This window comes from Haliotis asinina, chromosome 10, assembly GCF_037392515.1.
Source record: "Haliotis asinina isolate JCU_RB_2024 chromosome 10, JCU_Hal_asi_v2, whole genome shotgun sequence".
NCBI lineage: Eukaryota > Metazoa > Mollusca > Gastropoda > Lepetellida > Haliotidae > Haliotis > Haliotis asinina.
The window spans coordinates 30,004,044-30,030,344 of record NC_090289.1 but is presented as its reverse complement, the minus strand read 5'-3'; the positions used below and the strand labels follow the sequence as shown (position 1 = coordinate 30,030,344).

Here is a 26,301-nt window from a genome sequence, read left to right as displayed (position 1 = left end):
GTCGCTATGTCACATTGTAGCGCATTGAGCAATACTTTCTCAGTCAGCCAAAAAGCGACAATATAAGTTGTTCACTGGTCCCTCGGGGTCCACGGACTTATGTTCCTTCGATGTTTGTTTGTTCCCTGTCTCCTCGTGACCAGTGAACAACATAACATACACCCAAATACACTCATTCATCGTCAGAGCCGTGATCATCACAATCAACGCCATCATAATACCCTCAACATCACTAATACTGTCATAGATTTATCATCATCATCATCATCATCATCTATACTAAATACTCTTGTAACTATCTTCAAAAGGCATTTGTAACGCCTGTATCAATTAGCAGTTCATCATAGATGTCCGACATAGATATTCAAGCAGTCTATATATACTCTTAAAATGTAAGGAATAGTTGGGATAAGAAGTATATATATAAGCGTTAAAAAACTGTTCAAGGATAGAAATCGCATGAAAACTCCTCCATTTACACAAAGCATGGGATGCATGTGCACAACGCCGTAGCCTCATACACGTGCACGGAGTGTCATTCTTGATTTTGACGGTTTTCAAGAATGTCGATCAGTCACTTACACCATTAATTTTGACATTCATCTTGCATCACACAGTTTTTGTAGTTCGTTTCTAGCATTTTTGGTTTAAAACTGAAAATCATACACGTGCAAATTTGACCACATACATCAATCATCTTTCAAGAACGATTGCTGTACAATGAAGTGCAAGTGGAGATGCACTCACAAAACATTATCATCATATCAACATTGACAATGATATATGTCCCAGTTATCTAAATCGTAAGTTAAGAAATGGAGTTCCCCTAATTTTCTTGGAGTATATATCAATCGACTCATGCAACAGATGATTATTGGGCCCCAGTTGTGTCTCCACTGCCGAGGTCGTCGCCAAGGTCGTCACCGGTGTTGTCGGCGATGTCCTCGGCGATGTCCCCGCCCATCACAAAAGCCTGGGCTACAGGTTCGTCACTGAGAGGTGGCCAACGTTTTATTAACACCCATGCAATGATGGCTCCAACTCCGGCAATAATCAGGGACACGCCAGCAAAATACAAGGCTCCATTCACTGAGGACGTTTCTTTCAAGATTTTAGCTGAAATGGCAAGAGCAAACAATGCATAACAGACATGACAGTGAAATTATATGGCATTACCTTATTAAAAACCTATATGACAATGGGTAACTGAAAATCAGTATGTGTGCGTTTTCTCTTGAACGAGGCATTATTACCGAACATATACTCTTAACACGTAGGGGACCTGAACGACAAGCATAGGTTGCCGGGAGGACCTGGACATGCATCACAGAATGAATTCAAACGTCCGCTTTCAGCTGGTGATAGTATTTAGTATTTTGAAATACCTTACAGTGTCGTTTGGTGTTTGTTGTGTAACTCCACAATTAGCACACAATCCTGTGATCTGCGGATTTACGAGATGAGTGAGTGAGTTAGGTTTACGTCGCACTCCGCAATATTCCAGCTATATGGCGGCGGTCTGTAAATAATCGAGTCTGGACCAGGTAATCCGGTGATTGACAACATGAGCATCAATCTGTGCCATTGGGAACCGATGACGTGTGAACCAAGCCAGCGAGCCTGACCACCCGATCCCGTTACTCGCCTCTTACGACAAGCATAGTCGCCTTTTATGACAAGCATGGTTTGATGAAGACCTGTTCTACCCTGATCTTCACGGGTAAACAAGGTTTAACACGAGATCCAGCAGTGCAACATACCCATGCTAGAACCACCTACGAGTCCTCCCACCTCTTCAAAACAGCCCAGTATTGGTAAGGAGAGTTTCAAATTGCTTCTTCCCGTGGCGTGGACTAATGCTAAAGGCATTATTACTTGAGAGAATGCTGTAATTTGAAAATTACAAATCACAAATCTGTAAGGTGCCAACATATCAGCGAATGAGATACAGATACATTGCATATAAGTGAGTACGGTTTTACGCCGCTTTTAGCAATGTTCCTGCAATATCACGGCGGGAAATGGGCTTCGTACATTGCTTGCATGTAGGGAATCGAACCCGGGTGTTCGGTGTGACGAGCGTTTGTCTATGAATTTAATTACCTTACAGAATGGCAGAATGGGCGTATCATGGAACACATGGACTTCACATATGACTGTACCCATGTAGGGAATCGAACCCGGGTTTTCGGCGTGACGAGCTGACGCTTTAACCAGGTGATGCTATATGAGTGCTCATGGCACGTTTATGACACGGGTGTCCATATGACGTTACCATATTTCTTCTAACAAAAGACTTCCAGATCCGGCTCTTATTTGAGGCCCTGCCCCCTACTGGGTGTCATTACCTTAACTGGTTTGTAAGCTGCTATACTGGCGCTTACTAGGGGCGTGGCGCTTATAAGGGTATCCTCCCATTAGTTCCACCTACCATTAGTTCCACCTACCATTTGTTCCACACCCTTATACAAAAAACTTTACAGATGATAGCACAGCGAATCTCCGTCCTTTCACCTTGAACGTTTAGAATGGAATGACCCATACTTGTGTATGAAAAATAAGACAAAGGACCATAAGCTCTAGAATAACATGTCTATCAAAATGGGACGAACCATACCGACTCTGAGAATAAGACAACATAAAAAAAATATATATATAACTCGTAACAGCTGAATAGTCATGTTGGTTTTCACCATGTTATAAGGCAGTGTGAGTCTAAACTTGGGTTCAACATAAAGGTTGGTGTTGTTTAAAAAGATGACACTTATTTCATGCAACTGACTCGTGTGTTAAATTTTGTTAGGATATTATATTTTTATACACAGATTTATAATCATATATTTTCCATCATCATCGATCATGCCTCTAAAATATGTTAACCCTTTTTATGCCATTCCTGTATAGCAGCAGTTTCACTCCCTATTCTAATAGCATTGCTGTACCAAATAGACTGTGACATTATCTCTTCAGCAGTACAAGTATTTGACTATGAGGAGAGTACCTACTTCCAAAACATATTATATTTTAATATGAAGAGTAATTTTCTCAGTAATATAAATGGGATTTGCTAAACAAAAGCCATTAAAATCTTTGATTTGTTCTGAAACAATCTTTGTCCAGATGACATTGCTAAAGATCGCTCTCCTAATCAAACTCAGGATTTTGTGCTGCAATAACTCTTTTACATTAGGAACACTGTTACCAAAATATACTGGGAGTAAAAAGTTAATCACCAGCCTGTTTCAAAACTAAGGTGTGATGCTGTGGCTAAAATATTTGGGAAGGCAATCCATATTTAGAGAGGGCGCATCTAATAACTGATTTAGGGATATCAAAATCATTTTGTCTTTTTTCAGTTAGACGAAATATTGTTAAAGATACGAGGGTTTTGCTTTTTCAAGCAAAAAACCTATTTCTATCTTGATTAATCAACTCTATTAAATTTAGGTTTCACTTGTCAAATATGTCAATTAGGTGACCATATATGACGTCATTTCTGATTTTCACTCACCAAAAGAAGGTAACATATTTGAGGAAAACAAAATGCCTGTTTTCCTGAAGTGCAAACATCCTGTTTAAGGTAAAAGATAATTTCAATAATGATTCTGTTTTTAAACTGAAAATTACTTAACACAATAATGATGGTTGTTTTTTCTTCTGAAAGACAACAGATACTGGCAAAATATACTGAGTGACACAAAACTTTTTATTCTAAGTATATTTAGGTGGTAATTGCGTAAAAGTTCTTTGGATTTTATTACTTTTACCCTTCCAAATGAATTGATAACACTTCTTTTGAAAATCTTCTTCTGTTTTTTAAGGGTCTAGGAATATTTATTGAACAAGTGGTTAAGTTTGGGAAATAGTAGTCACATAAATACATTTCCACTCAGGGGTGTTCATCGACACTGCCATTTCTTTTCCAATTTTCTTAAACATTTTGTTAAAATTCAGTTCTATCATATTATGTAAATCGATGTCAAATTCTATACCAAGTTGTTTTAGCTGATTCTGTGGGAAATTCATTTTTACTCACGCTCAGTGGAATAAGAGTTTCGCATTGTATGACGTGAGTTGGCTTGGATGCTAATCCTTCAAACCATCAATATTGAAGCGATTAATAAGGCCGTGGGTATTGTTCAAATCTGTATAACAACTGGCATTTTCAAACTGAGTAACTAATCGCATGTGAAACTAATGGGGGGACAACGCTTATTTGAGACCCGGCCCTTATTTAAGGAAATGCGGTACACCGATATTTAGGCACGAATATAATGCTCTATTTATTACCGAAGCCATCAGATTAGCAACCTAAACCCAAATCTACTTTCAAACATATACATAATTGTAATCAAATGAAACAATACATACCAATGACAGTGCCCAGCACCAAGGTAAAAACTCCTACTACCCAAACGTTAACAAACGCCACCTGGTGAACCATGGTTCCAAGGCCGATAACTAGCACCAGGATTCCCATTGTTAGGAGAGCCGTCTTTTGAAGATTTTCCCTCTGGAATTTCCGGATTATCAGCAGAACGATCAGGACAATCAGCTGAGTGCCAAACAGGACAAAGTACAAAATTGTACTTGCCAAGCTTGTGTTGAAGCCTCTCTCAGAAGGAATGGTCTGGGCCGACGGTATGAGAATGGACAGTCCTGTATTTATGAAAAGGGATCCATAAGTGCTGTTTCAATTTGTTATGGAACACCTGAATTATATACATTACATCAGTAATCCTCCACCTGCATTAAATATATCACACCAGAAATAAACTTCTGATTCATATGATAAACATAAAATATACTTCCTTTTGAGACTCACTTAAAACGTTCACTGTATGTCTTGGATATATACTCTTCCAAGAAAATAGAGACTTGACATGCTGTTTTGGAGTTTATTTACTGAGTGCATATACAGCTTGTTCCGCTTGACCTGTAGCTACTCTACTCATGCATGGCCCTGGGGGTCAAATGGCACGGAAGGCAGGTTGAGTTAACTTCAATAAATAGGGGAGCAGAGACTGTTATTGTTTAAAAAAAGATATTGTTGCGTTCGTGCGAAACATTGTATACATAGATGAGAACTTGTCCCGGAAGACAACACTTCTGAAAAAGCAGTCATTTCATGTTTTAAATGAATTGTTTATAGAGTCATGTGGTATATATTTTGGTTTACTATCTTTACAACGCACAGACGTAAATCACTTTCGCAATATTCACTCTCGCTGTTACACTCTATACCCAGATCAATTATCACTGGAAACAACAGTTTCTACTGTTGCTCGCTGCCTAAAAGCCCGAAACGGAAACATTATATTATCTGTAGCTTCTTCTTTAAAGAAAGTTAAGACCCTGCGAACTTTTGATATGAAGGATATTGGGCATTATACGTTCTCGGTAAAATAAAGGTTTTGTGGTCGAGTCAAACCGGGAGTCGAACCCACACTCTCAGAGTCAGGAGTCGTATAAAGTCGAGGCTACCAGTTGTCAAAGCTCCATTTTTTTGCGGTGGCTGCGTGGTTAGATCGCTACAACCTGAATATTACTGAGAAAGTGTAATCCTATCTACAACAAATGTCATATTTTGACCACTTTCTAAATGGCAGTGTGTATTGTTGAATATAATATTTAAAGATCCTTGTACTACTAGAAGGTAGATGTGACAATGTTCACATAACGTCTGTTTGTAAAGACATCTTACCGTTAGAAGCACGTAATAATTACATGAAATACAGACAAATTCACTGACAGAGACTATTGAACGATACCGGTTATGTCATAAATCATGTGTCTATGAGTAAGTGAGTGAGTTTAGTTTTACGCCGCTTTTAGCAATATTCCAGCAATATCACGGCGAGGGACACCAGAAATGGGCTTCGTACACTGTTGACATGTGGGGAATCGAACCCGAGTGTTCGGCGTGACGAGCGAACGCCTTTGCATCAAGGCTATCTCACCACCCCTATGTGTCTATGAATTGAATCTATGAATCACCTTACAGAATGGTAAGATGGGCGTATCATGAAACACTTACAGAACTTGTAATGTCAACCGATATTGTTTCAAGTGATGTTCCAGACAAATGTAATACCCCTTTCACAAAGAATCGTGAAAAACAGACTAATACCATCAACAGTATCTAGAGGAAAACTCGTTTGAAAAGCACTGTTCTTTAAAACTTACCAATAGACGCGGCAATTCTAATCCATATGAGGAAATAGAACGGTGGGTGTTTGAAAACCTTTGGCACATTCTGTTGAGTCTGTGAGTTCTTCTGCAGAAAACTTCCGGCAAGAAGTCCTGTCACAGCCGTTATCTCGAATACTCTCATAACGTTAGACCAGTTCCGTCTACTGCCCAGATACTGAATCAAGTCGAAGATGATGACAATGATGCCGATGATGTTCCCAATAATAAAGCTCATGTAGCTGATGAAGAGTGCGAGAGCAGGGCGTGTGTTGAGGTAGTCGATGGTAGCCACGACTCCAGTGGTTCGAAGAAGACCCAAAGCAATACCTTGCAAATATTTCGTATGAAAGGAAGTGAATATAATCACTCAGAGATAATATTGTGCTACGTTTATAATGAACACGATCGTAACCAAACTGACGGATTCATCGAATTGCTTTTATACGTATTTGGTCCAAGCCTCGTGCTGTATAATTACTCAAATTTTGTATGTACAAGGATCAACCCTTGTTATGAGTGAGTAAGTGAGTAAGTTTAGTTTTATGCCACGCTCACTAATATTCCAGCCATATGGCGGCGGTCTGTAAATATTCGAGTCTGGACCAGGCAGTCCAGTGATCAACAGCATGAGCATCGATCTGCGCAAGTGGGAACTGATGACAGGTGTGAACCAAGTCAGCGAACTTGACCACCCGATCCCGTTAGTCACCTCTTACGACAAGCATAGTCGCCTTTAATGGCAAGCATGGGTTGCTGAAGGCTTATTCTACCGCGGGACCTTCACAGTCCCCTTGTTACGAACTAAAACTAGATATACCTTTGAATTTGTATGATCTAAATCTTTATTGTTAAATGAAACATTGCCTCTGGTGCCAAATATACTGAGAGGAACAATAAAGGATCACGGGAAAATTCAATTGTTCCCTTAATATTTTCCAGTTTTCGCGCTGTAGCAGAGAAAATATGACAAACAACTAAAGGAACACTGTCATGATGTAGCGTTCCCTTGTTTGTTTCTCTCAGTATATATACACATGTTTCTATGTTGGCGATACGTTTATGACTGTTGTCCTGAAACAACGCTTAATCGGAAACATGTGTTGCCACGGCAGCGCCGAATATTTTTCTCGTTGTTATCTGTTTTATTATCCGAGCAATACAGCAAATTACCGACTTGTTGTCATGATCAACAATAGTACATACCCCCCATAAACCCGTACGGTATAGCCAGAATGTCAGCGGTGGTTGTCAATGACGACGAGATACAGGAAAAGATGAGTAGAACACTTCCGCCAAGGGCCACCTTCCGGAAGCCGTATCTGATCATGAGTGGCGCACAGGAGGCAGCTGAAATACACAACAGGCGTCTACCAAAGGCTGGTTAAAGCAAACTGGTTTTCATTACAACAACAGTCCAGGGCCCCGTTTCACAAAACTCTCGTAAGCCTAAGGTCTCGTAACTTTTCTCGTAGCATTCCTACTTCCTATGTTACAGTATAGGAGGTACGAATGCTACGAGAAAAGTTACGAGACCTTAGGCTTACGAGAGTTTTGTGAAAGGGGCCCCAGGCTAGTTAGGCTCAGTATTATTCGTTACACTGTCATACTGAGTCAGTATGACAGCGAAACGAATAATACTGAGCCTGTATAGAGTCAGTATGACAGCAAAACGAATAATACTGAGCCTGTGTAGAGTCAATATGACAAATTAAAAAATAATACTGATCTTATGTAGAGTCTGTATGGCAATGTAACGAATAATACTGAGCCTGTATAGAGTCAATATGATATTGTAACGAATAATACGGAGCCTATATAGAGTCAACATGACAGAGAAAATATAATAGTGAGCCTATATAGAGTCAATATGAGTAACGAACAATATGCACTGAGCCTAGACTGTGTCAGTATGACAGTGTAACGAACAATACTAAGCCTAAGTGTACTTAGACCGGAAAATAGAAGAGACAAAAGAGACAAAACCAGAACACAAAACAGAAGAGACAAAACCTTTTCCATATCAATAAGAAGCATCTGATAAAACAGAGGCTATTGTACAATTGTGACTACATATCGAATATACATGTATATATTTGTCTCAACAGTATTGCAGCTGCACGAGGATATGTAATATATGTAATTTGAATGTAACTGAGGACCTGCTACTGTGTATACCCTGACATCTACAAATCCATATCCCTTTTGACCAATTTAAGTAAAGTACATTTAGAAAATGTCTACTACATACAGAAAGAAACAAATTCTAAACATTCTACTAAATGATCAGTTGCCCACTGTATTTGTGCTACAGGACTGAGATTCTTAAGTAGGGTAATAAATAAATATATTGATTGATATTGTTTGTTTCTTGTTTGTAAACAAATCGAGTCGGGACCAAACAGGTCAGTGATAATCACTATGCGATACGATGACAACAAAATACAGTTCTTTCATCCTATATACTATTTTGTTAATGACAATCGAATACCTTCAACAAATAGTGAAAAGGGTTTTTGTGACTCTTTTACTGACGGTGCAGTTCCTAACTTGACAAAAGACACTGACGCCCAGTTTATAACGACACACAAGTTTACCATATGAATTTACGAATACAAATGACGCATCACCGTGTAATAAGGTTCACAGTTGTGCAGATCGATGCTCATGATGTTGAACACTGGATTGTCTGGTCCAGACTCGATTATAAACTGACCGCCGCCATATAGTGATATTTAACATTGCGGGGTGCGACGTAAAACTGAACTCGCTGACTCATCTCACTGAGAACGAAACAGCATACATTTTGACGGAATAAATATACAACATACCAGCCAGGGCTGAAAACAACCTGAATGTGTTTTGTACTTTAGCGACCATATCTCCATCCTCGTCGAAGGCTCTGCTTACGACGATCTGGACGACGAACAGGAAAGATATGTAGAAGAACCCTGCTATGATGTTCACTATAACGCTGGCAAATATGGGAACAAGAAACACAATGATTTTCTTGCCCTTGTCCACTGCTGCATTCGCCAACGTAAGCTGAAAAGAATAAAAAATGCTATAAGTCTGTATGACGTCATTCATACGACAACTTAAAAGGGGATCGGTTGGTCAAGATGTGTTCACATGTCGCCATGCACCTTTCGACTAACGGGAATCGGATGGTCAGGATTCGACTTTGGAATGTTGTGTGCGGTATATCAAGTGCATTGCAGGGTCGCCAACAAACGCGCTTTTATGCAAATTATGTGATACCGATAAGTCAGGACATGCTTATCCTTTTGCCAACCACTGATCATCAACGAATCATACACATAACTTGTGCTGTGTATTTTCCCAAAAGAATTGTATTGCAATATAATGCGATATGTATTTTAGACAGACAGACAGACAGACAGACAGACAGACAGTCAGATTTTTTTCAGTATAGTGCCTTTTTGCCCAAAATACAGAGAGATTTAGGGTTATAAAATATCCCTGCGCAGTGAACATACTAGTATTTGTATAAAGTACAAAAGCGTGACATAAATATGTTTTATGTTATTTTACCTTAATTGTTGTGCTTTGTATAAAAAGACTGAAGTTTGTATCATCCTACACCAGTACCTGACAACTCTTGTCATATATGTAAGCTGCAGTGGAGCTCTGCCATCATCACATTACAAGTCTATTTTGGACACTTTGAGCAGAGATTTGCACATTTTACGTGGACATCATCAATTAATTTGCAGTAATTATATCCCCAGATTTCGGAGCCATAGCATAGGACAGGAGTAACTATCGAAAATCTTGAACAGGTCCCTACAAGAAATATCACCAAGTGTCCTCTGTTATCTATGTATAGAAATCATAGCTGTAGCGCTCTGGGAGGCTAAAACATTAAGCCTATGTCCATATCAGTTTGGGTGTAAACATAATGCCTAAATATCTGTAGAAAGGTACAACTTCAATGTTTTCACCATTACATGTCCACTTTTCATAGCTTCTTAAGGGTCCACCATTTCTAAAAAGCATGACTTTTTTTCTTCAAGTTCACTTTCAGTCCCGTTTCTAAGCAAAATAATTTCAGAGCATCTATTTTCTTTCGGAGTTGAATGGCTGAATACGCTACAGATGCTACATCATCTGCAAACATTATAGCAAAAACGTTTTTAAAATCACCTTAAAACACGTTCTCCTCCAACATCTTCCAGTTGTTTTAATAGCTTATTGGTGAATATGATAATTTTAAATAGCTGAGGACTCAAAATACAACCTTGGCTGGTGTCAATATTACACTTGATATAGTCTCTCAATCCTTTTGAACCTCTCACACAGGCACACGGGCTTGAATACACAAATGAGAGTATATTATAACATGTTCCATTAATTCCAATATCTTTCAAACTTTGTAATAGAATATCATGTCTTACAGTGTCAAATGCGTTTGAAAAGTTCACAAAAAGGCAGTAAAACCTCCCTTTCCTTTTTCCGATGTATTTCTGTATCATTGCTTTAGACTAAATATACTGTCAATAGTTGAATAATTTGATCTGAAACCTGCTTACTGCTCATCCAAAATTGTATTGTCCTTACAGAAAGTCTTGAGTATCTGGTTTAATATAGATGTAAATATTTTACACATGTTATCAACCAATGAAATTCCTCTGTAATTTGATCTGAAACCTGCTTACTGCTCATCCAAAATTGTATTGTCCTTACAGAAAGTCTTGAGTATCTGGTTTAATATAGATGTAAATATTTTACACATGTTATCAACCAATGAAATTCCTCTGTAATTTGATCTGAAACCTGCTTACTGCTCATCCAAAATTGTATTGTCCTTACAGAAAGTCTTGAGTATCTGGTTTAATATAGATGTAAATATTTTACACATGTTATCAACCAATGAAATTCCTCTGTAATTTGATCTGAAACCTGCTTACTGCTCATCCAAAATTGTATTGTCCTTACAGAAAGTCTTGAGTATCTGGTTTAATATAGATGTAAATATTTTACACATGTTATCAACCAATGAAATTCCTCTGTAATTTGATCTGAAACCTGCTTACTGCTCATCCAAAATTGTATTGTCCTTACAGAAAGTCTTGAGTATCTGGTTTAATATAGATGTAAATATTTTACACATGTTATCAATCAATGAAATTCCTCTGTAATTTGATCTGAAACCTACTTACTGCTCATCCAAAATTGTATTGTCCTTACAGAAAGTCTTGAGTATCTGGTTTAATATAGATGTAAATATTTTACACATGTTATCAATCAATGAAATTCCTCTGTAATTTGATCTGAAACCTGCTTACTGCTCATCCAAAATTGTATTGTCCTTACAGAAAGTCTTGAGTATCTGGTTTAATATAGATGTAAATATTTTACACATGTTATCAACCAATGAAATTCCTCTGTAATTTGATCTGAAACCTGCTTACTGCTCATCCAAAATTGTATTGTCCTTACAGAAAGTCTTGAGTATCTGGTTTAATATAGATGTAAATATTTTACACATGTTATCAACCAATGAAATTCCTCTGTAATTTGATCTGAAACCTGCTTACTGCTCATCCAAAATTGTATTGTCCTTACAGAAAGTCTTGAGTATCTGGTTTAATATAGATGTAAATATTTTACACATGTTATCAACCAATGAAATTCCTCTGTAATTTGATCTGAAACCTGCTTACTGCTCATCCAAAATTGTATTGTCCTTACAGAAAGTCTTGAGTATCTGGTTTAATATAGATGTAAATATTTTACACATGTTATCAATCAATGAAATTCCTCTGTAATTTGATCTGAAACCTGCTTACTGCTCATCCAAAATTGTATTGTCCTTACAGAAAGTCTTGAGTATCTGGTTTAATATAGATGTAAATATTTTACACATGTTATCAACCAATGAAATTCCTCTGTAATTTGATCTGAAACCTGCTTACTGCTCATCCAAAATTGTATTGTCCTTACAGAAAGTCTTGAGTATCTGGTTTAATATAGATGTAAATATTTTACACATGTTATCAATCAATGAAATTCCTCTGTAATTTGATCTGAAACCTGCTTACTGCTCATCCAAAATTGTATTGTCCTTACAGAAAGTCTTGAGTATCTGGTTTAATATAGATGTAAATATTTTACACATGTTATCAATCAATGAAATTCCTCTGTAATTTGATCTGAAACCTGCTTACTGCTCATCCAAAATTGTATTGTCCTTACAGAAAGTCTTGAGTATCTGGTTTAATATAGATGTAAATATTTTACACATGTTATCAATCAATGAAATTCCTCTGTAATTTGATCTGAAACCTGCTTACTGCTCATCCAAAATTGTATTGTCCTTACAGAAAGTCATGAGTATCTGGTTTAATATAGATGTAAATATTTTACACATGTTATCAACCAATGAAATTCCTCTGTAATTTGATCTGAAACCTGCTTACTGCTCATCCAAAATTGTATTGTCCTTACAGAAAGTCTTGAGTATCTGGTTTAATATAGATGTAAATATTTTACACATGTTATCAACCAATGAAATTCCTCTGTAGTTGTTAACATCATTCTTATATCCAGATTTAAAAAAAAAAAACAGAAGCAAATAATGCTTCTATTCCAAGGGTGTCGTACCGGGAAGGCTAAAATCTATTTTTCAGAAGTCTCAGGAAGGCTAAAACGTAAATTTCGGTTTTCCCAGGAGAGCTAGTTAGGGGAGTACCGACAAAGCTAAAGATGCGGTGCCGGGAAGCATAAACCATGTCGAGAGTAGAGCGATATCTTTTCAAAACATTATTATGATCTTCTTCGCTTGTTTTGAACTTTATTTGAGTGGTTTCTTCTCCTGTTTTGAAAAACATTGGAGGAAGCTTCATGATTTAAGAGATATATTTTCAAAACATTGTCATATTGTTTTGAAAAAAAACCCCAAGAAAATAAAGCAAACAAAAAAAAACGAGAACAAAACAAAACAAAAACAAAAATCATTGAGTGAACTCGAGGAGGAAGGAAGAGGAAGAAGTTAAAACAGTGGTAAGGCAAGTGGCAACTACCTGCTCAGGAAAAGGCGTTACATGAACATTGATTCCGGACTCTAACCCCTGGTGGACAATATTGTAAACAACGTCATCGGGGCATCACCTACACAGACCACGTGTCCGAACTTCTTAAACTCAAAGACAGTAAATGTGATACCATGGATAATGACGACGTGTAAATAACTTTATTTATTTTTTTTATATGAATCAATGAAATGTTTATTTACGTCTCATCTATGTACATAAAATCGGATTTACTTTACTTGCCATTTCCATATGTGCCCAAATTACGGAGCGCCCAGGTTAATCCTGTTCTCTTTTCTTCGGAGAGCCTCCGAATGGGGCGCGCTGTGTTCATTCAGCCATAAAATTGCATTGGAAGTACCGCGAAGTCTACGCTCATTGAACCGAGAAGCGTTACGATTTTAACCTTCCCGGTCATGAACCATTCCAAGCAGTAGGAAATACACCACTGTCAAATATCTGGTTGAAAATGACTGTAAAATAGTACTTTTAGTTTTAAAGTATTATGTGAAACTCCATCAGGTCCTGGTGATTTATTACTTGCTAACTTTTTGATATGTTGTTCGACTTCTTGGCTGCTAATACGTACAGTGGAAGCTGTCAAAACCGGTATCTGTTCAATCCGGCAAGTTGCCAACACCGGCATTAAATCACAGTCCCATCCATGACTTGTACATTTATCATCAGCTCTACAATCCGGCACATTGTCTAAACTGGATTGTTTATTCAGTCCCAAATGAGTGCCGGTTATGACAGCTTCTACTGTGTTTTGATATACAGGGACCTTAATTGTTTGATAGTGACTAGCATTAATCGTACATTTCAATTATATTTTCTCTAAACATGCAGTTATTTTGGTTCTGATAACATTAATCTCAAAATGAGGTAGCATAGTAATTGATTCTATATTCCTTCTCATGCAGTACGTGTATATTGTTTTACAGTATGCGGTTTTGTCAGTGAAAAAGGAAGGAAAACATGCGTTTTGAATGAAAGTGTGTGTAGATTTTAACTTAAACCACTGAGATATTCACAAAAATTCCATATACATGTATGTTCTTTATCCAATGTACTGGTTCTCAGAACAATATTGCGATAAGTATCTTTGAAAAGCGTATTGCGATTTACTGATATACTGGCAATACCATGTAATCCATCACATAACTGTCCATTTTGCCTTTCATCTCCAACGGAATTTGTTTCGACGGATAATCGAGGGTGTAACGGTTTGAATGTAAATGGCATGTGCAATACGACAAGTGAGAGAATACATGGAGGATATTCGCATAAATCCGACTATATCACAGCAACAGACACGACAAAGGGAGAAATTGAGTAGGTTTGACTGTAGCAGTTGCCTAATGGAACTGATCTTTGTTCATTCGATCTCCTTAGCGGGGCAGTGGAGCAGCCTAGTAGTTAAGGTGTTCGCTCGCCACGCTGAAGACCCAGGTTCGATTCCGAACTTTGTTACAATGTGTGAAGCCCATTTCTTGTGTCTTGGTTATCGAACTAGAAAAGTTTTACTCCAGAATATTATCTTCTATTGTAACTCAAAAACGAACAATCTTACCCTGTCATTTTGTGTTTTATCATCATCACCGGTTGAATTCTGTTCTTTTGCCTTCGCAGCAAGTTCTTCGTTAAGCCCTTCGATGGACTGGAAATCGTTTGAAGCAAGATTGATTTCCTCTGACATCGTTCCGATGTATGCGCTGTTACGCTGGTCACGACTTATAGGGAGAACCTGGGGTGTCTACTCAACGCATTGCAAAGTGGAATGTATTGTGAGCGGCTGCAGGACAGACTCGCGCTTCTCACTTTACTGATAGGAAGTGGTCAAAGTGCTTGTTCCTCTATTCCCTGTAATGTTTATCACACAATTGTAGATACGCATAAACTTGCACACATCCTCATGCATTATACTCAGGGTCGTAGCAAACAATTTTTTGTGTGTAAGCCTAATACGTTTCAAACCTTTATATTTTGATAGTATTGATGACGTGTTAGCGGCAGGAATTTGTAAGCCCGGACTCTTTTTCATAGTGGTAACAAGGCCCCTGATGATGGCCAGTGATCAGAACGAGTAATAAAAAAATGTTATAACTATTAGCGAGTGGGCTCTAAACAATGATATGTGTACACAGTACGTGTACACAGACCTAAACCGACCCTGCTGTATGACATCCCTGTGTTACCCCCATCCCACCCATACACATCTCACACCCAGACGCACGCAGAAAACACAGGTTTGAATCAATTTTATTCTTATATATGACTGTGCACTACTAATAATTCCCAAGCAACACGTGTTTCAATATCGAATAATTAGTTCCTTGTTATATGCTGACGTGGATCAGTTGATAAAGATATTATATATTTCATATACATTGTAACACGTGCAAGCTTCTATCACTCCATGGGCCTGTAACGTCGACGCATGTTCCATTGCGTTGAATCCACTGTTCATGTATTTATTGACCTATCTCTTGATCATTTTCACCTATTTACATATTGAATTTTGCGTCTTAATATTATTATTAAGGATAATTAGTTCTTTCTAATATTAACATTATTATATTTCTGATTCAATAAAAAAAAGTTCTCTGTTTTCAAGCAATATATCTAGTAACATCTACAGTATTGAGTCTATTTATTAACCTTTGAGTTAAACGATATTTTAAGATAGCTATGAATATATATCTGAATGATCAATATTAATTTGCACAAGCTGTTGCAACACCATTTGTATTTAACACGGGCAATCATATTTCATCGCGGTGTTCGTGTTTTACATTTTCACTGTCTCTTTGCTACGAGATTGCGGACTCGCTCGCAGTATTGTCTGTGCCCATACGGTGTTGAAAGTTTGCAAGGACAGAGTTGATGCAAAAGAAGAATCATGAGCGCGACATCAGCAAATAAAGATGATTTCTTCGCACAAACGGCTGTGCCGGAAAGGTTCAGTGAAAAATATGAGCTGATGAAGGAATTTGTATCAAAACACCGTGCGATCGGAAACAGAGTGGTCCTTGTATCTGTGAGTATCTATCCACTATTAGTCACTTCCGTATTTGAAAGGAATTGATGATACGAATTATGAATCAAAGTATCGTCATGTCTGTGAGTATAATTAATGTTCGAAGCTGTTGGATAAATATCGTTTTGGAGACTGGTTCAGTTTACATGTTCTATTTACAGTCGCCTATTTGGGCAGAAAACATATCTAACCGTGAATGAACTTTGGATTGTCTACATAATCTAAAGGGACATAAATCTGATCTGATTGTGGTGGTATTGGTTGAAGCATTCGTAAAATCACGGTTCGTAAACCTCCAGAAAGTTCCACTTTTTCCAAGTGTTTGTTATGATGGTCAATGTACATTGTTTCTCATAAACTGTTTTACACTAAACTGGTTGCACAGGAACACACACATTGAATGCGCAAAGAAAACCAGCAAAACCCAGAGTGAATGATAACTATGAGTTAATATTCAGTATCTTGAACCATAAAATGGCTTTCATGCTACAGTATTTGTAATTTTTGCTCCCTTGACCTAGTGGAGTGCAGAAGTACAGTGGTAAGGTGTCTGGCAGTGACACTTAAGGCATATGTTAGATCCCTTGTGGAGGCACCTAGGCTTGGGCCCAGTGAGAGAGTTTAGTTTTACGCCGCACTCAGCAATATTCCAGCTATATGGCGGTGGTTGGTGAAAAATTGAGTCTTGACCAGACAATCCAGTGATCAACAACATGAGCATCGACTTGCGCAATTGGGAACCGCTGACATGTTTCAGGGAGCCTGACCACCCGATCCCATTAGTCTTCTCTTACGACGAACATGGATTGCTGAAGGCCTATTCTACCCGGGACCTTCACAGGTACTTTCACCCAGGTGAATGTACAATGGGCAATGTGAGCGTTCAGTTTATTGCTCATAGCAGGTAGCATGTCTGCATGACCCCCAGGGAGCTGAAAAAGTACATGTATTAGAAAGTATGATAGTGTCCTATGACTGGATGTAGTACTGTATGTAGCACCGTGGGCAGGCAATGAGTCTGAATATGAGCCGACATGTAACTATTTACTTTAAATGTACATGATGAGAGTTGATTTGATGTGTTCACTCATCCACCATCTTGTTGAATTCATCCCTTCTTCATTTCCGCAGTCAGGAGGAACCACAGTGCCCCTTGAGAGCAGAACAGTGCGCTTCATCGACAACTTCAGTATTGGTACCCGGGGCTCCGCATCTGCAGAATATCCTTTGCCATTCAGTGTTAAGGATGTCGTTGGTAACGCAGGAGGGATGTTGTCCCAGATGTGCCAGTTCATCATGTGTTCTCAGTTCTTGATTTGGCATGTGTGTGCACATCTTTATGAAGATCCTGGATGTACCTCTTGGCATTTCATAAATTTCTTGTAATTAAATTCTGACATTTAGTATTAGAGTCATTACAAGAAAATTTGACTTTTATGGTTAATATTGAATGCTGATTCACACCATGGTGAACCATTTTTGAACAGCTCAGTGAAACAAGTATTTCAATAAATTGTACAAGAAAATTAACATACTCTCCTGTAAATGCCTGTTTATTGTTCATATAACATCACACTCAGCAATACTGAAGCTTTATGGTGGGAGTCTGTAAATATCATGCCTGGGACAGGAGCTTGTCCACTCGATCCCATTAATCACCTCTTATTAATGTAAAATGAATTTGCTGAATTTATTTACTTGAGAGTATGAAATGTAAACCAATGTTATGTCAGAATGTCTTTTGGTACAGACAAGTTGTTTGACAATCCTTGACCTTGACCTTGACCCAGATATTTCCTGCAGCATGGGTATGCGGTTATATTTTTGTATCGACTGAGGTCCCTAGAGCCATATTCTCGTCATCTTCAACGTCGTCTGATGGATATGTTGGAGGTCAAAGGAGATTCAGTAACTGGTACTCTCACTTCCATACAGACATTATCTGAAGAAGAGGTCCAGATCCACACATGTAAACTGAGTGACACATAAAATGGGATATGAGGGTTAATGCTTAAACTGTGAGTGTGGGTTTAGGGTAGTGGTTAGGTATGGTGCTGTTTGTTGTTGAAAGACAGAAACTGCAATGTTCCAGCTATAGGTGGCAGTCTGTATAAAATCAAGTCTGGGTCAGATAAAGAAGTGTATCATAAATGTTGATCTAAGCAGTTGTGATACGATGATGTGTCAAACAAGTCAGTGAGCTTGACCACCCGGTCCTGTTAGTCACCTCTTACAACAAGCATGGTTCTAAAAATTATTTCTGAACCAGATCCTCATGGGTCTGACACTTGTAATCTGAAGATTTGGTGGTTAAATAGCTCAAGGATGGCGACACATGAAAGTGATATCAGCTGAAAATCAGATGGGAGTCAGGGGGCAGCAACTATAGTCTCTAAAGAAGTTACAGTGAAATTCTGCAATCTGATAACCCAAGAGACACAGATGTTAGTACTTGATGTTGATAAGCCGGACCTCACCTCTCTAAATATTTTCTCCTCAGATTTAGATGAATCTCAAAATCTGCACATTTGTGGAAAATTGCTGTCCCATATAGTTGAACTGCCACTGTGGGGTTGGGTGTAGTCCTGCGTTGTACATTTTTTCAGTGACCTAGTATGTCAGTTTTAATGTCATCCTCCAGTCTCATGAGGAACATAAGGGGATGTAGGGTAGCCTAGTGGTTAAAGTGTTCGCCTGTCATGCCAAAGACCAGTGTATGAAATAGCGTTCCCCCGAAGCCCACTGCTTTGATAGTTACATGGCGGGCTTACAACTGAATTGTATAGTTGGACCTTTGGGCCAATACATTTTCCAAGGGCATATAATTGACCATGTCATTGACTACAGGAAATATTTCGAAAATAATTTCCAGCTGTAGTAGCTAGATGATGTTTGTATATTTCATGATCAATCAAACTGTAACTTCCACAGATCAACCAACCCATTTATCTAACACTAACTGTGACTGGTCTAGAGAATGCTTTCAGCCAATGAATAATGTCATTCTTTTCTGATTTAGGTGGCAGTGACCCTAATTAAATCAACAGTGACCACTAAGTTATGGTTTTATTAAATTTGCTTTTGCACATGTTTAAGTTTACCTACTACAAGTAATTCAATAATTACCTTACTTCAACACCATATCTCAATTTCCTATTTTTAATACAGGGCTAGTTACATGTTAACAAGGCTGGCAACAATTTTTAGTTATCAGCCCTGTGGGCAATCTGGCTTTTTTAGGAGTTTCATATGCTCTGAAGACTATGGGTGCAATGTGTGAAGCCCATTTCTGGTGTACCCTGTCATGATATTGCTGGAATCTTGGTGAAAGTGGTGTAAAATCATACTCTCTCTCCTTCAGTCTCATCATTAGGAACATACTAACAGAGAGGGTACATCAGTTAAAGACCTGATGTCTTTATCTAACTGCCCGTTTACACAAGAAATCTTTGAGGGACTTATTGAGTTATAAAAGTATCACTGCAGCATATGATAGTCATAAGGGGTGACAAAATGGATTGGAAGGGCACTTGGCGTGCATGTCTCTTTACCTGTGAGGTTCACTGCTTATGATATCAGTCATTGGATTGCCTGGTCCAAACATTGATGCCTGGATCAGACAAACAAGTTAATGAATGAGTGAGTCCCAATTCAGTTAGGGGACAATTTTGTTACAAGGCCAGATCATTGCCAAGTCCTACAAACTTTTAGCCTCTCTGCTTTTCTGCCAATTTGAACCAAAGCATGTATGCCTTAGACACCGGTCACGAAGTAGACATTGGTTGATGTTTGTTGATGTTTGTTGTTTATGTTCCCTGAGCCCAAAGGGTGAGTGAAACATAAGCAAACATCGAAGGAACATCAACCCATGGGCCCGGAGCGACCAGTGAACAACATATTTATCTTACCCAACACCTCATTGTTAATTTTAAGAGTCTGAAGGACGTGTATTGGGTCAACGTCAAGAAAAACAATTTAGAGTTATCTCCCTTCTATTAATTTGCATTTATAAACCATTGGTAATTTCCATTCATCATATGTGATCTTTAGTTTGTAAACAGTATATGAGAAGCCGTACCAAAATGTCACTATTGTGAATATACAGAAGTTGATCATCCATAAAGTTTTATCATCTCCATGACATTACGGGCAGAAAAACAATCTTACTAACCCAGGAGTAAGAAGGCATGGCCATAATGAGTTATTGTGTCTTTGAACTGCCAGTGAAGCATGACCACACATCATCCCTGAAGTCAATCCTACAACAGTATGAGGGGGTGAAGGCAAAGGATCTGTTGTTGAGCATCGACTTCACATCCCTGGCAGAGTATCTGCACCTCCTCCGAGCTTCTGCACAAATCCTCAACGCCATCCACAGCAAGGCCCTTCTCTACCTTGCTGCAGCTGTGTCCGACTTCTACATCCCCAAACATGAAATGGTACGTCCACATTGTATCTAAATCCTTTCTTTTTGAAATCTTCCAAAATGTGACTCCCACATGGCCAAACATGAAAAGACACAGTGCTCTTTGACATTGTATCTTACTAAAACCCATTTCTCAAAATTGTTGCTCCCTAAGTGACACAGAATTGCCATTATGTTTCACTTCATGCCTCAGGACAAGATGCTAGATTACAGAGATGCACAATCAACAAAATTATCTGTTTTCAGTGGCATGTTTAGAAGTTTGAGAGTCAGATAAGGACAAACGTTTTGGATAAACAACTACTTTACTCAGGTGATGTGATGTTGCGATGGAGATTCTTGTATAGTTGTGAAGCAGGTACCGCGTCACCTGAATGAAAACATTGTTCATCCAGTTTGCCCTTACTAGAATTTCATTGTACAAAACCTGTTTCTTAGATCGTCCCTTTCCTGTTAAATTATCGCTTGTCACACTGAAGACCTGGGATTGATTCCCCACCTGAATATAACATGTGAAGCCCATTTCTGGCGTCCCTGCAGTGATATTGGTGAAATATTGCTCAAAGCAGCATAAAACCATACTCGCACACAAATTTGTTGTGACTGGATTTGACAAGATGATGGGAGAAGGTGCTATATAAATTTATTACAAATATTTGTTATTATTTACATTTACACAAATACATATTGTCTATTTTCTTTGTGTCCTTAGTGGCTTATAATGTCATGTCTCATAGTTTGGAATCTGGGGTAAACTCAGTCTACAGACATCATTTGGTACACAGGTTATATTTGGGATTATACTTTCGTTGTAAAGTACAGATTCTAGGTTGAGTTCCATCCAGCATTTGAACCCAGAACCTCAGAGTCAGGCACCTAATCACCAGAACACAAAGTCAGCCCACTAGCCAACTCAGCCATCGCAGTTTCCACCAATAAGAATGCTAGAATCTGTAGATTACTAAGAAAGTGTAATCCCAAATATATGTTGTGGTAGACCACTTTCTAAATGGCATTGTGTATTAATAGCATTTTGTTAAGTAAAATACAGGATATTCATCTCCTATTTGAAGTGAGAGACTTTTACATTTTCAGCCTGAACACAAGATCCAGTCATCCACCGACAAGCCGCTGCAACTCTCGCTGCAGCTGGTGCCCAAGATGTTGAAACCGCTCGTCAAGGAGTGGGCACCAGATGCCTTTGTCGTGTCTTTCAAGGTACAAAATATGCACTATCTGGCCATTAACTCCACTTCAGAGTAAGGAATGGCCTCCACCTTTTTAGGGCTTTATCTTGATGGTGTGATATAATATTCATACCTAGTGTTCATGTGATGGATTTTATTTGGATACATGTAATAACTTTTGGAAACAACGGTATTGGTCATCTCCATTGAAACCATTGGTATACCTTGGAAAAAACATCTAGAATATATACCATATTTCTTGTGGGTTACATCATGCGTCTAATATGACCTTTCAGCTTGAAACAGACAGAAATATCCTGATTAAAAAGGCCCTCTCAGCTTTAGACAAATACCAGCATCAGGTAAGTGGTTAAGCTGAATACCCTTCTCAGACACAGTACAGGTATCCGGCCCTTGAATGGCATTTCAAAATGACACACATAAGGAAGAGTGTTTTTATGGATGTCAGCGTCTTTATTATGTGCTGGCTTCCAAGCACACATCAATGGTTTCCATTGTTCAGCCTGCACCTTTGTTGTCTCGTTACTATTGTTGCTCTTTCATGTACTTACATATATGCCTCCTGCCTCATATCATTCATTCACCTGTATAAGGAGTAATGACATACTCTGAATCATTGTGTTCCTCATAATAAAGAAATTCAATTTTGTTGTCATTACTATTGTTGTTCTCACATGTACATATATATGGCCTCTGCCTCATACCATTCATTCACCTGTTGAAAGAGTAAGGGCATCCTCATCATAAAGAAATTGAATTCTATAAAAACTCTCTTCCTCGTAGTACAGGAGTCTAAGTAAAGTAAGTAAACTGAGTATTATTCGTTACGTCACCATGCTAACAAACCCCAGTAGAAGGTTGCATTAGCTAACCTTTTGAATTGATCAATGATGATCTCATGTGAGTGATATACATGCAGTTATTCACAACTGCAAGTAAACAGTTGCTAAAAAAATTCTTAACGTTGATCGTAGCCAAAAGTTAAGATAGGCTTAAGTTTGTAGGGCTACGAATGTTTCGAGAATAGCTGGCCAGTGTCATGAACTCAATATATGTCAGTTAACAAAGTTGGGTATATGAGATCACAAAATTTATTGCTTTAAGGCTGAAATAATTCCAGTGCAATGTTTAATTTTTCCCTTTTAACTGAATGTCAGAATGGTGGATGTACCAGATCACAATATAAATGTAATGGAATTTCATTTTCAGGTTGTGATAGCAAATCTTCTTGACACAAGGAAGTACGAAGTTGTACTTGTTACCAAGGAAACAGAAAAACCAATCTTACTTTCAAAGGAAGATTCTGACAAGGGACTGGAGATAGAGGAAGAAATTGTGAAGCAACTAATTGCTCGACATAAACATTTTATCGAAAGCTGATGAAATGTGATATTCTTAAAGATGAACATGTTGAAGGGAGCACATGAATGAAAGCTAGCTTATCTTGTGACTTTTTCATGGTAGTATTCTCAGGATTATTCATAGCCAATGTTCAGATTCAGCATTTTGTGGAAAGGCTGGGGCATCATAATTCACAGATTGAACAGTTATTGACCAATTATCACTCTCTTGTCCGCTCTTCACATTTTGAGGCTGATCATTACACTTTGTGGATTAGAGGACATGCTATGAATAAGTTCTGTCATCAAGTCAGATTAGTATCTGCACAGTAGTTCCTGTGTGACCAGATTTGTTTCACATGATCACAAGAACGGTCAGTGGTCTTAAGGATGTTTTGTCTGTCTGTATTCAAAATGTTCCACTTTTTTCTTCAATAGTTATTTATGAAATCTTGGTATGTTTAAAAGGCTGGTAAAAGCACCTGGGTTAAGGAATGTAGTGAAATCAGTCACATGTCAAATCTTTGCTAATCTCGTCTAAAATCAGATCTTAGTTATTCCTCTGATAAAAAATGATTATCCATTTCAGGTAATGTCAGAACAACATTTAGCGATCTTTGACTGACCAATATAAAATCAGTAATAAGTCAGCAGAGGCAAGCAGATTTCTGCTGATCTTGGGTGAGAGTTTCAGTCCTGTCACTTCCATCTCAGACAAGGCACGAAAGAAGCTTGACTCAAAATTATATGCTGACATGTCTAATAGAGGACTTAGGCTGTGTGGCAGCACTTCCATCAGACAATGCAAAATCTCAATTCCAATGTTTATGCCCTTATATTGAGAGATACATGAAGATTTTCAAGTATTCATTATTAACAGCCTGAATATTGTGATGTGACATATTCACATTCATAAACAAATTAGCAATATGTTGTTTAGAAATGGAAATACATCTATGTATGCCCCTGAGTTTTCACCCTTTATGCTGACTCCTAGAGTTGAGCATTACATTGGTCAAAGACTGATCGAAAATTGTTGTTGGAGATGTTGAGAGTGGTCAGTAGCTGTGGTCTTTCAAAGTTACTTTTTCCAGCATACTATGTATTAGTTGTAAGATGGAAAGAACCAAATGAAAATCACATATTTCTGAAAAATATTTATCTTCCCAACCAAGAAATACAATAATCTTGCTTGAATTTTTCATTTTGTGATACTTTATCACTTCGACTATCACACTTAAAGGTAGTGGTACATATCTATTTGTCTCAACATGAATGACATTTTGTATGAGAAGGGGAGGTTTCATTGATTTTGTACATGACATGCAGGGGGTCACTTACTTTGTACATAAATTTGTGGTATTCACATCGAACATGCTTCTCCATAAAATTTATCACCACCCCATGCCATACATTTATAGTGATTTACTGAGGAAGTTGGCTATTGTAGGTTTCATTTGTAACTTACAACTATTTGTGTAAGAGGCGGATGACCCTGCAATTACCTTACAATCAGAGTTATGACTATGGTAGAGATACAATCGCTTTGTGCAAATGGGCCCTGGTGTTCATTGCTTTACGCCACTCTAAGCTGTGCTCCAGCTAAATGGCTGCAGTCTATAAACAGTCTTGTCTGGACCAGACAAGCTAGTCACCATGAACATTGATCTATTGATACCATGACATGTCAACCAGATCAGCAAGTCTGTTCACCCAGTCCCATAAATCAGCTCATATGCCAAGCATGGGCTGCTGAAGACCAATTTTAATCCAAATCTTCACCGTTACTAGTGAATACCTGTTGCTGATAATTTGTCATATGCATTCCTTCCATTCTGCATATTGTTGTGAACATAGCAGTTCATGTTTAACACTATTTATTTCAGTGGTAGATATGTATGTAATCAACATAAACTCATTCTGTTAAACAGTTTGTGATCAATAAATTCAATGAAATTGTGGATTGGGTGTATATTTACTTGGTGATGTAATCATTGTGTTTTGTGGAGCACTGGAATGATGGTTTTTTGTTGAACAGTTTGAACAATATTGGAGGAAATCGTGATGTAATGCAAGTTTCATATCTGTTTGGGAAAAAAACTGGGATTTGAACCCACGGGCTTAAGACTGTTGTGTAAGCAAGGCACATAACTCTTCACAGTGAAGGGCAGTGTGACTGATGAATTGCTGACTGACAAAATCTAACAACTGCAGATGTGTAAGTTGCCTGTAAGAAACTGAAATTTCACTATACACACTTGCTGATTACCTGGCTGTTCTAGTAGCAAGTGGTCAAAGGAGAAAATGAAACCATCCTTAACAAGCATTGTCACCCCTGCAAATTATCAAATTAAACTAATGAAGTAATGAAAATGAAGGTAGTAGTTTAAGATGAAGTTAAATGCGCCTTCCCAAGATGAAGCTTGGTGATGAATACGAAAATCCAGTAACCAGTACTTGATATATCGTGTTGACAAGCATAACATGCAGGTGAACATGCTGAAATCATCAAAGTGTCTCCGTGATCTTTAACATTAAGTGAAGATCACCAATATGTACTGCACCTTCCCTAGATGAAGTTTGATGTTGTATGTGAAGAAACTCCAGAGAACAGTTCTTGAGGTATCTTGCTGACAAGCTTAACATGCAACTTAACAAGCTGAATTCTTCAGCGTGTTGCCAAGACCTTGAAAATTATGTGAAAGCCACCCAAACTGACTGGGCTATTCACCTCCATAGAACAAGCTTGGTGCTGAATATGAATAAAATTCTGGGAGAATTCTTGAGATATCTTGCTGTTCCCTTGTGACCTTGAAAAGAAGGTAAAGATCGTACACACGAGAGACAGAGCCTACTACTATATCCCCTGCTTCGCACTAAACACGCGACAGGGAATAAAAAGCGAAACAAATGGAATATACATTGTTACGCAAGATGTCAGGGCAAATAGTGGTTTTTTTTGTTTAATGCAGCACTTGGCTACATGATGGACATTTGTAAACAATCAAGTGTGGACCAGACAATCAAGTGATCAACCTCAGGA

The 26,301-nt window shown here is 38.1% G+C and overlaps 2 protein-coding genes across 2 annotated transcripts; one reads left to right on the top strand and one right to left on the bottom strand.

Annotated features, from left to right (window-relative positions):
• Positions 1–233: 233 nt before the first annotated feature.
• LOC137298529 (uncharacterized) lies at positions 234–14,972 on the bottom strand. The gene is made up of 7 exons (XM_067830825.1): positions 14,818–14,972; positions 9,021–9,234; positions 7,396–7,539; positions 6,187–6,519; positions 4,372–4,659; positions 1,761–1,886; positions 234–1,116 (listed from the first exon to the last, which is right to left on the bottom strand). The coding sequence occupies exons 1-7, from the start codon at positions 14,941–14,943 to the stop codon at positions 872–874; spliced, it is 1,476 nt and encodes a 491-aa protein (XP_067686926.1). The 5' UTR covers positions 14,944–14,972; the 3' UTR covers positions 234–871.
• A 1,090-nt stretch (positions 14,973–16,062) lies between these two features.
• On the top strand, positions 16,063–26,042 carry LOC137297702 (phosphopantothenate--cysteine ligase-like). Its single transcript, XM_067829626.1, has 7 exons — positions 16,063–16,284; positions 17,416–17,513; positions 18,075–18,199; positions 20,509–20,723; positions 21,806–21,928; positions 22,194–22,259; positions 23,128–26,042. Exons 1-7 carry the CDS (start codon positions 16,147–16,149, stop codon positions 23,296–23,298), a joined length of 936 nt encoding a protein of 311 aa, XP_067685727.1. The 5' UTR covers positions 16,063–16,146; the 3' UTR covers positions 23,299–26,042.
• Positions 26,043–26,301: the final 259 nt, after the last annotated feature.

Excerpts from the sequence above, each read along its gene's own strand:
- LOC137298529 (XM_067830825.1), bottom strand. The coding sequence starts at position 14,943 with ATGTCAGAGGAAATCAATCTTGCTTCAAACGATTTCCAGTCCATCGAA. Across the intron at positions 9,235-14,817 it reads ATAAAACACAAAATGACAGG|CTTACGTTGGCGAATGCAGC; the intron begins GTAAGATTGTTC and ends TATTCTTTTCAG. Across the intron at positions 1,117-1,760 it reads CGTAGGTGGTTCTAGCATGG|CTAAAATCTTGAAAGAAACG; the intron begins GTATGTTGCACT and ends TTGCCATTTCAG.
- LOC137297702 (XM_067829626.1), top strand. The coding sequence starts at position 16,147 with ATGAGCGCGACATCAGCAAATAAAGATGATTTCTTCGCACAAACGGCT. Across the intron at positions 16,285-17,415 it reads ACAGAGTGGTCCTTGTATCT|TCAGGAGGAACCACAGTGCC; the intron begins GTGAGTATCTAT and ends TCATTTCCGCAG. Across the intron at positions 17,514-18,074 it reads GCATCTGCAGAATATCCTTT|ATATTTCCTGCAGCATGGGT; the intron begins GCCATTCAGTGT and ends ACCTTGACCCAG.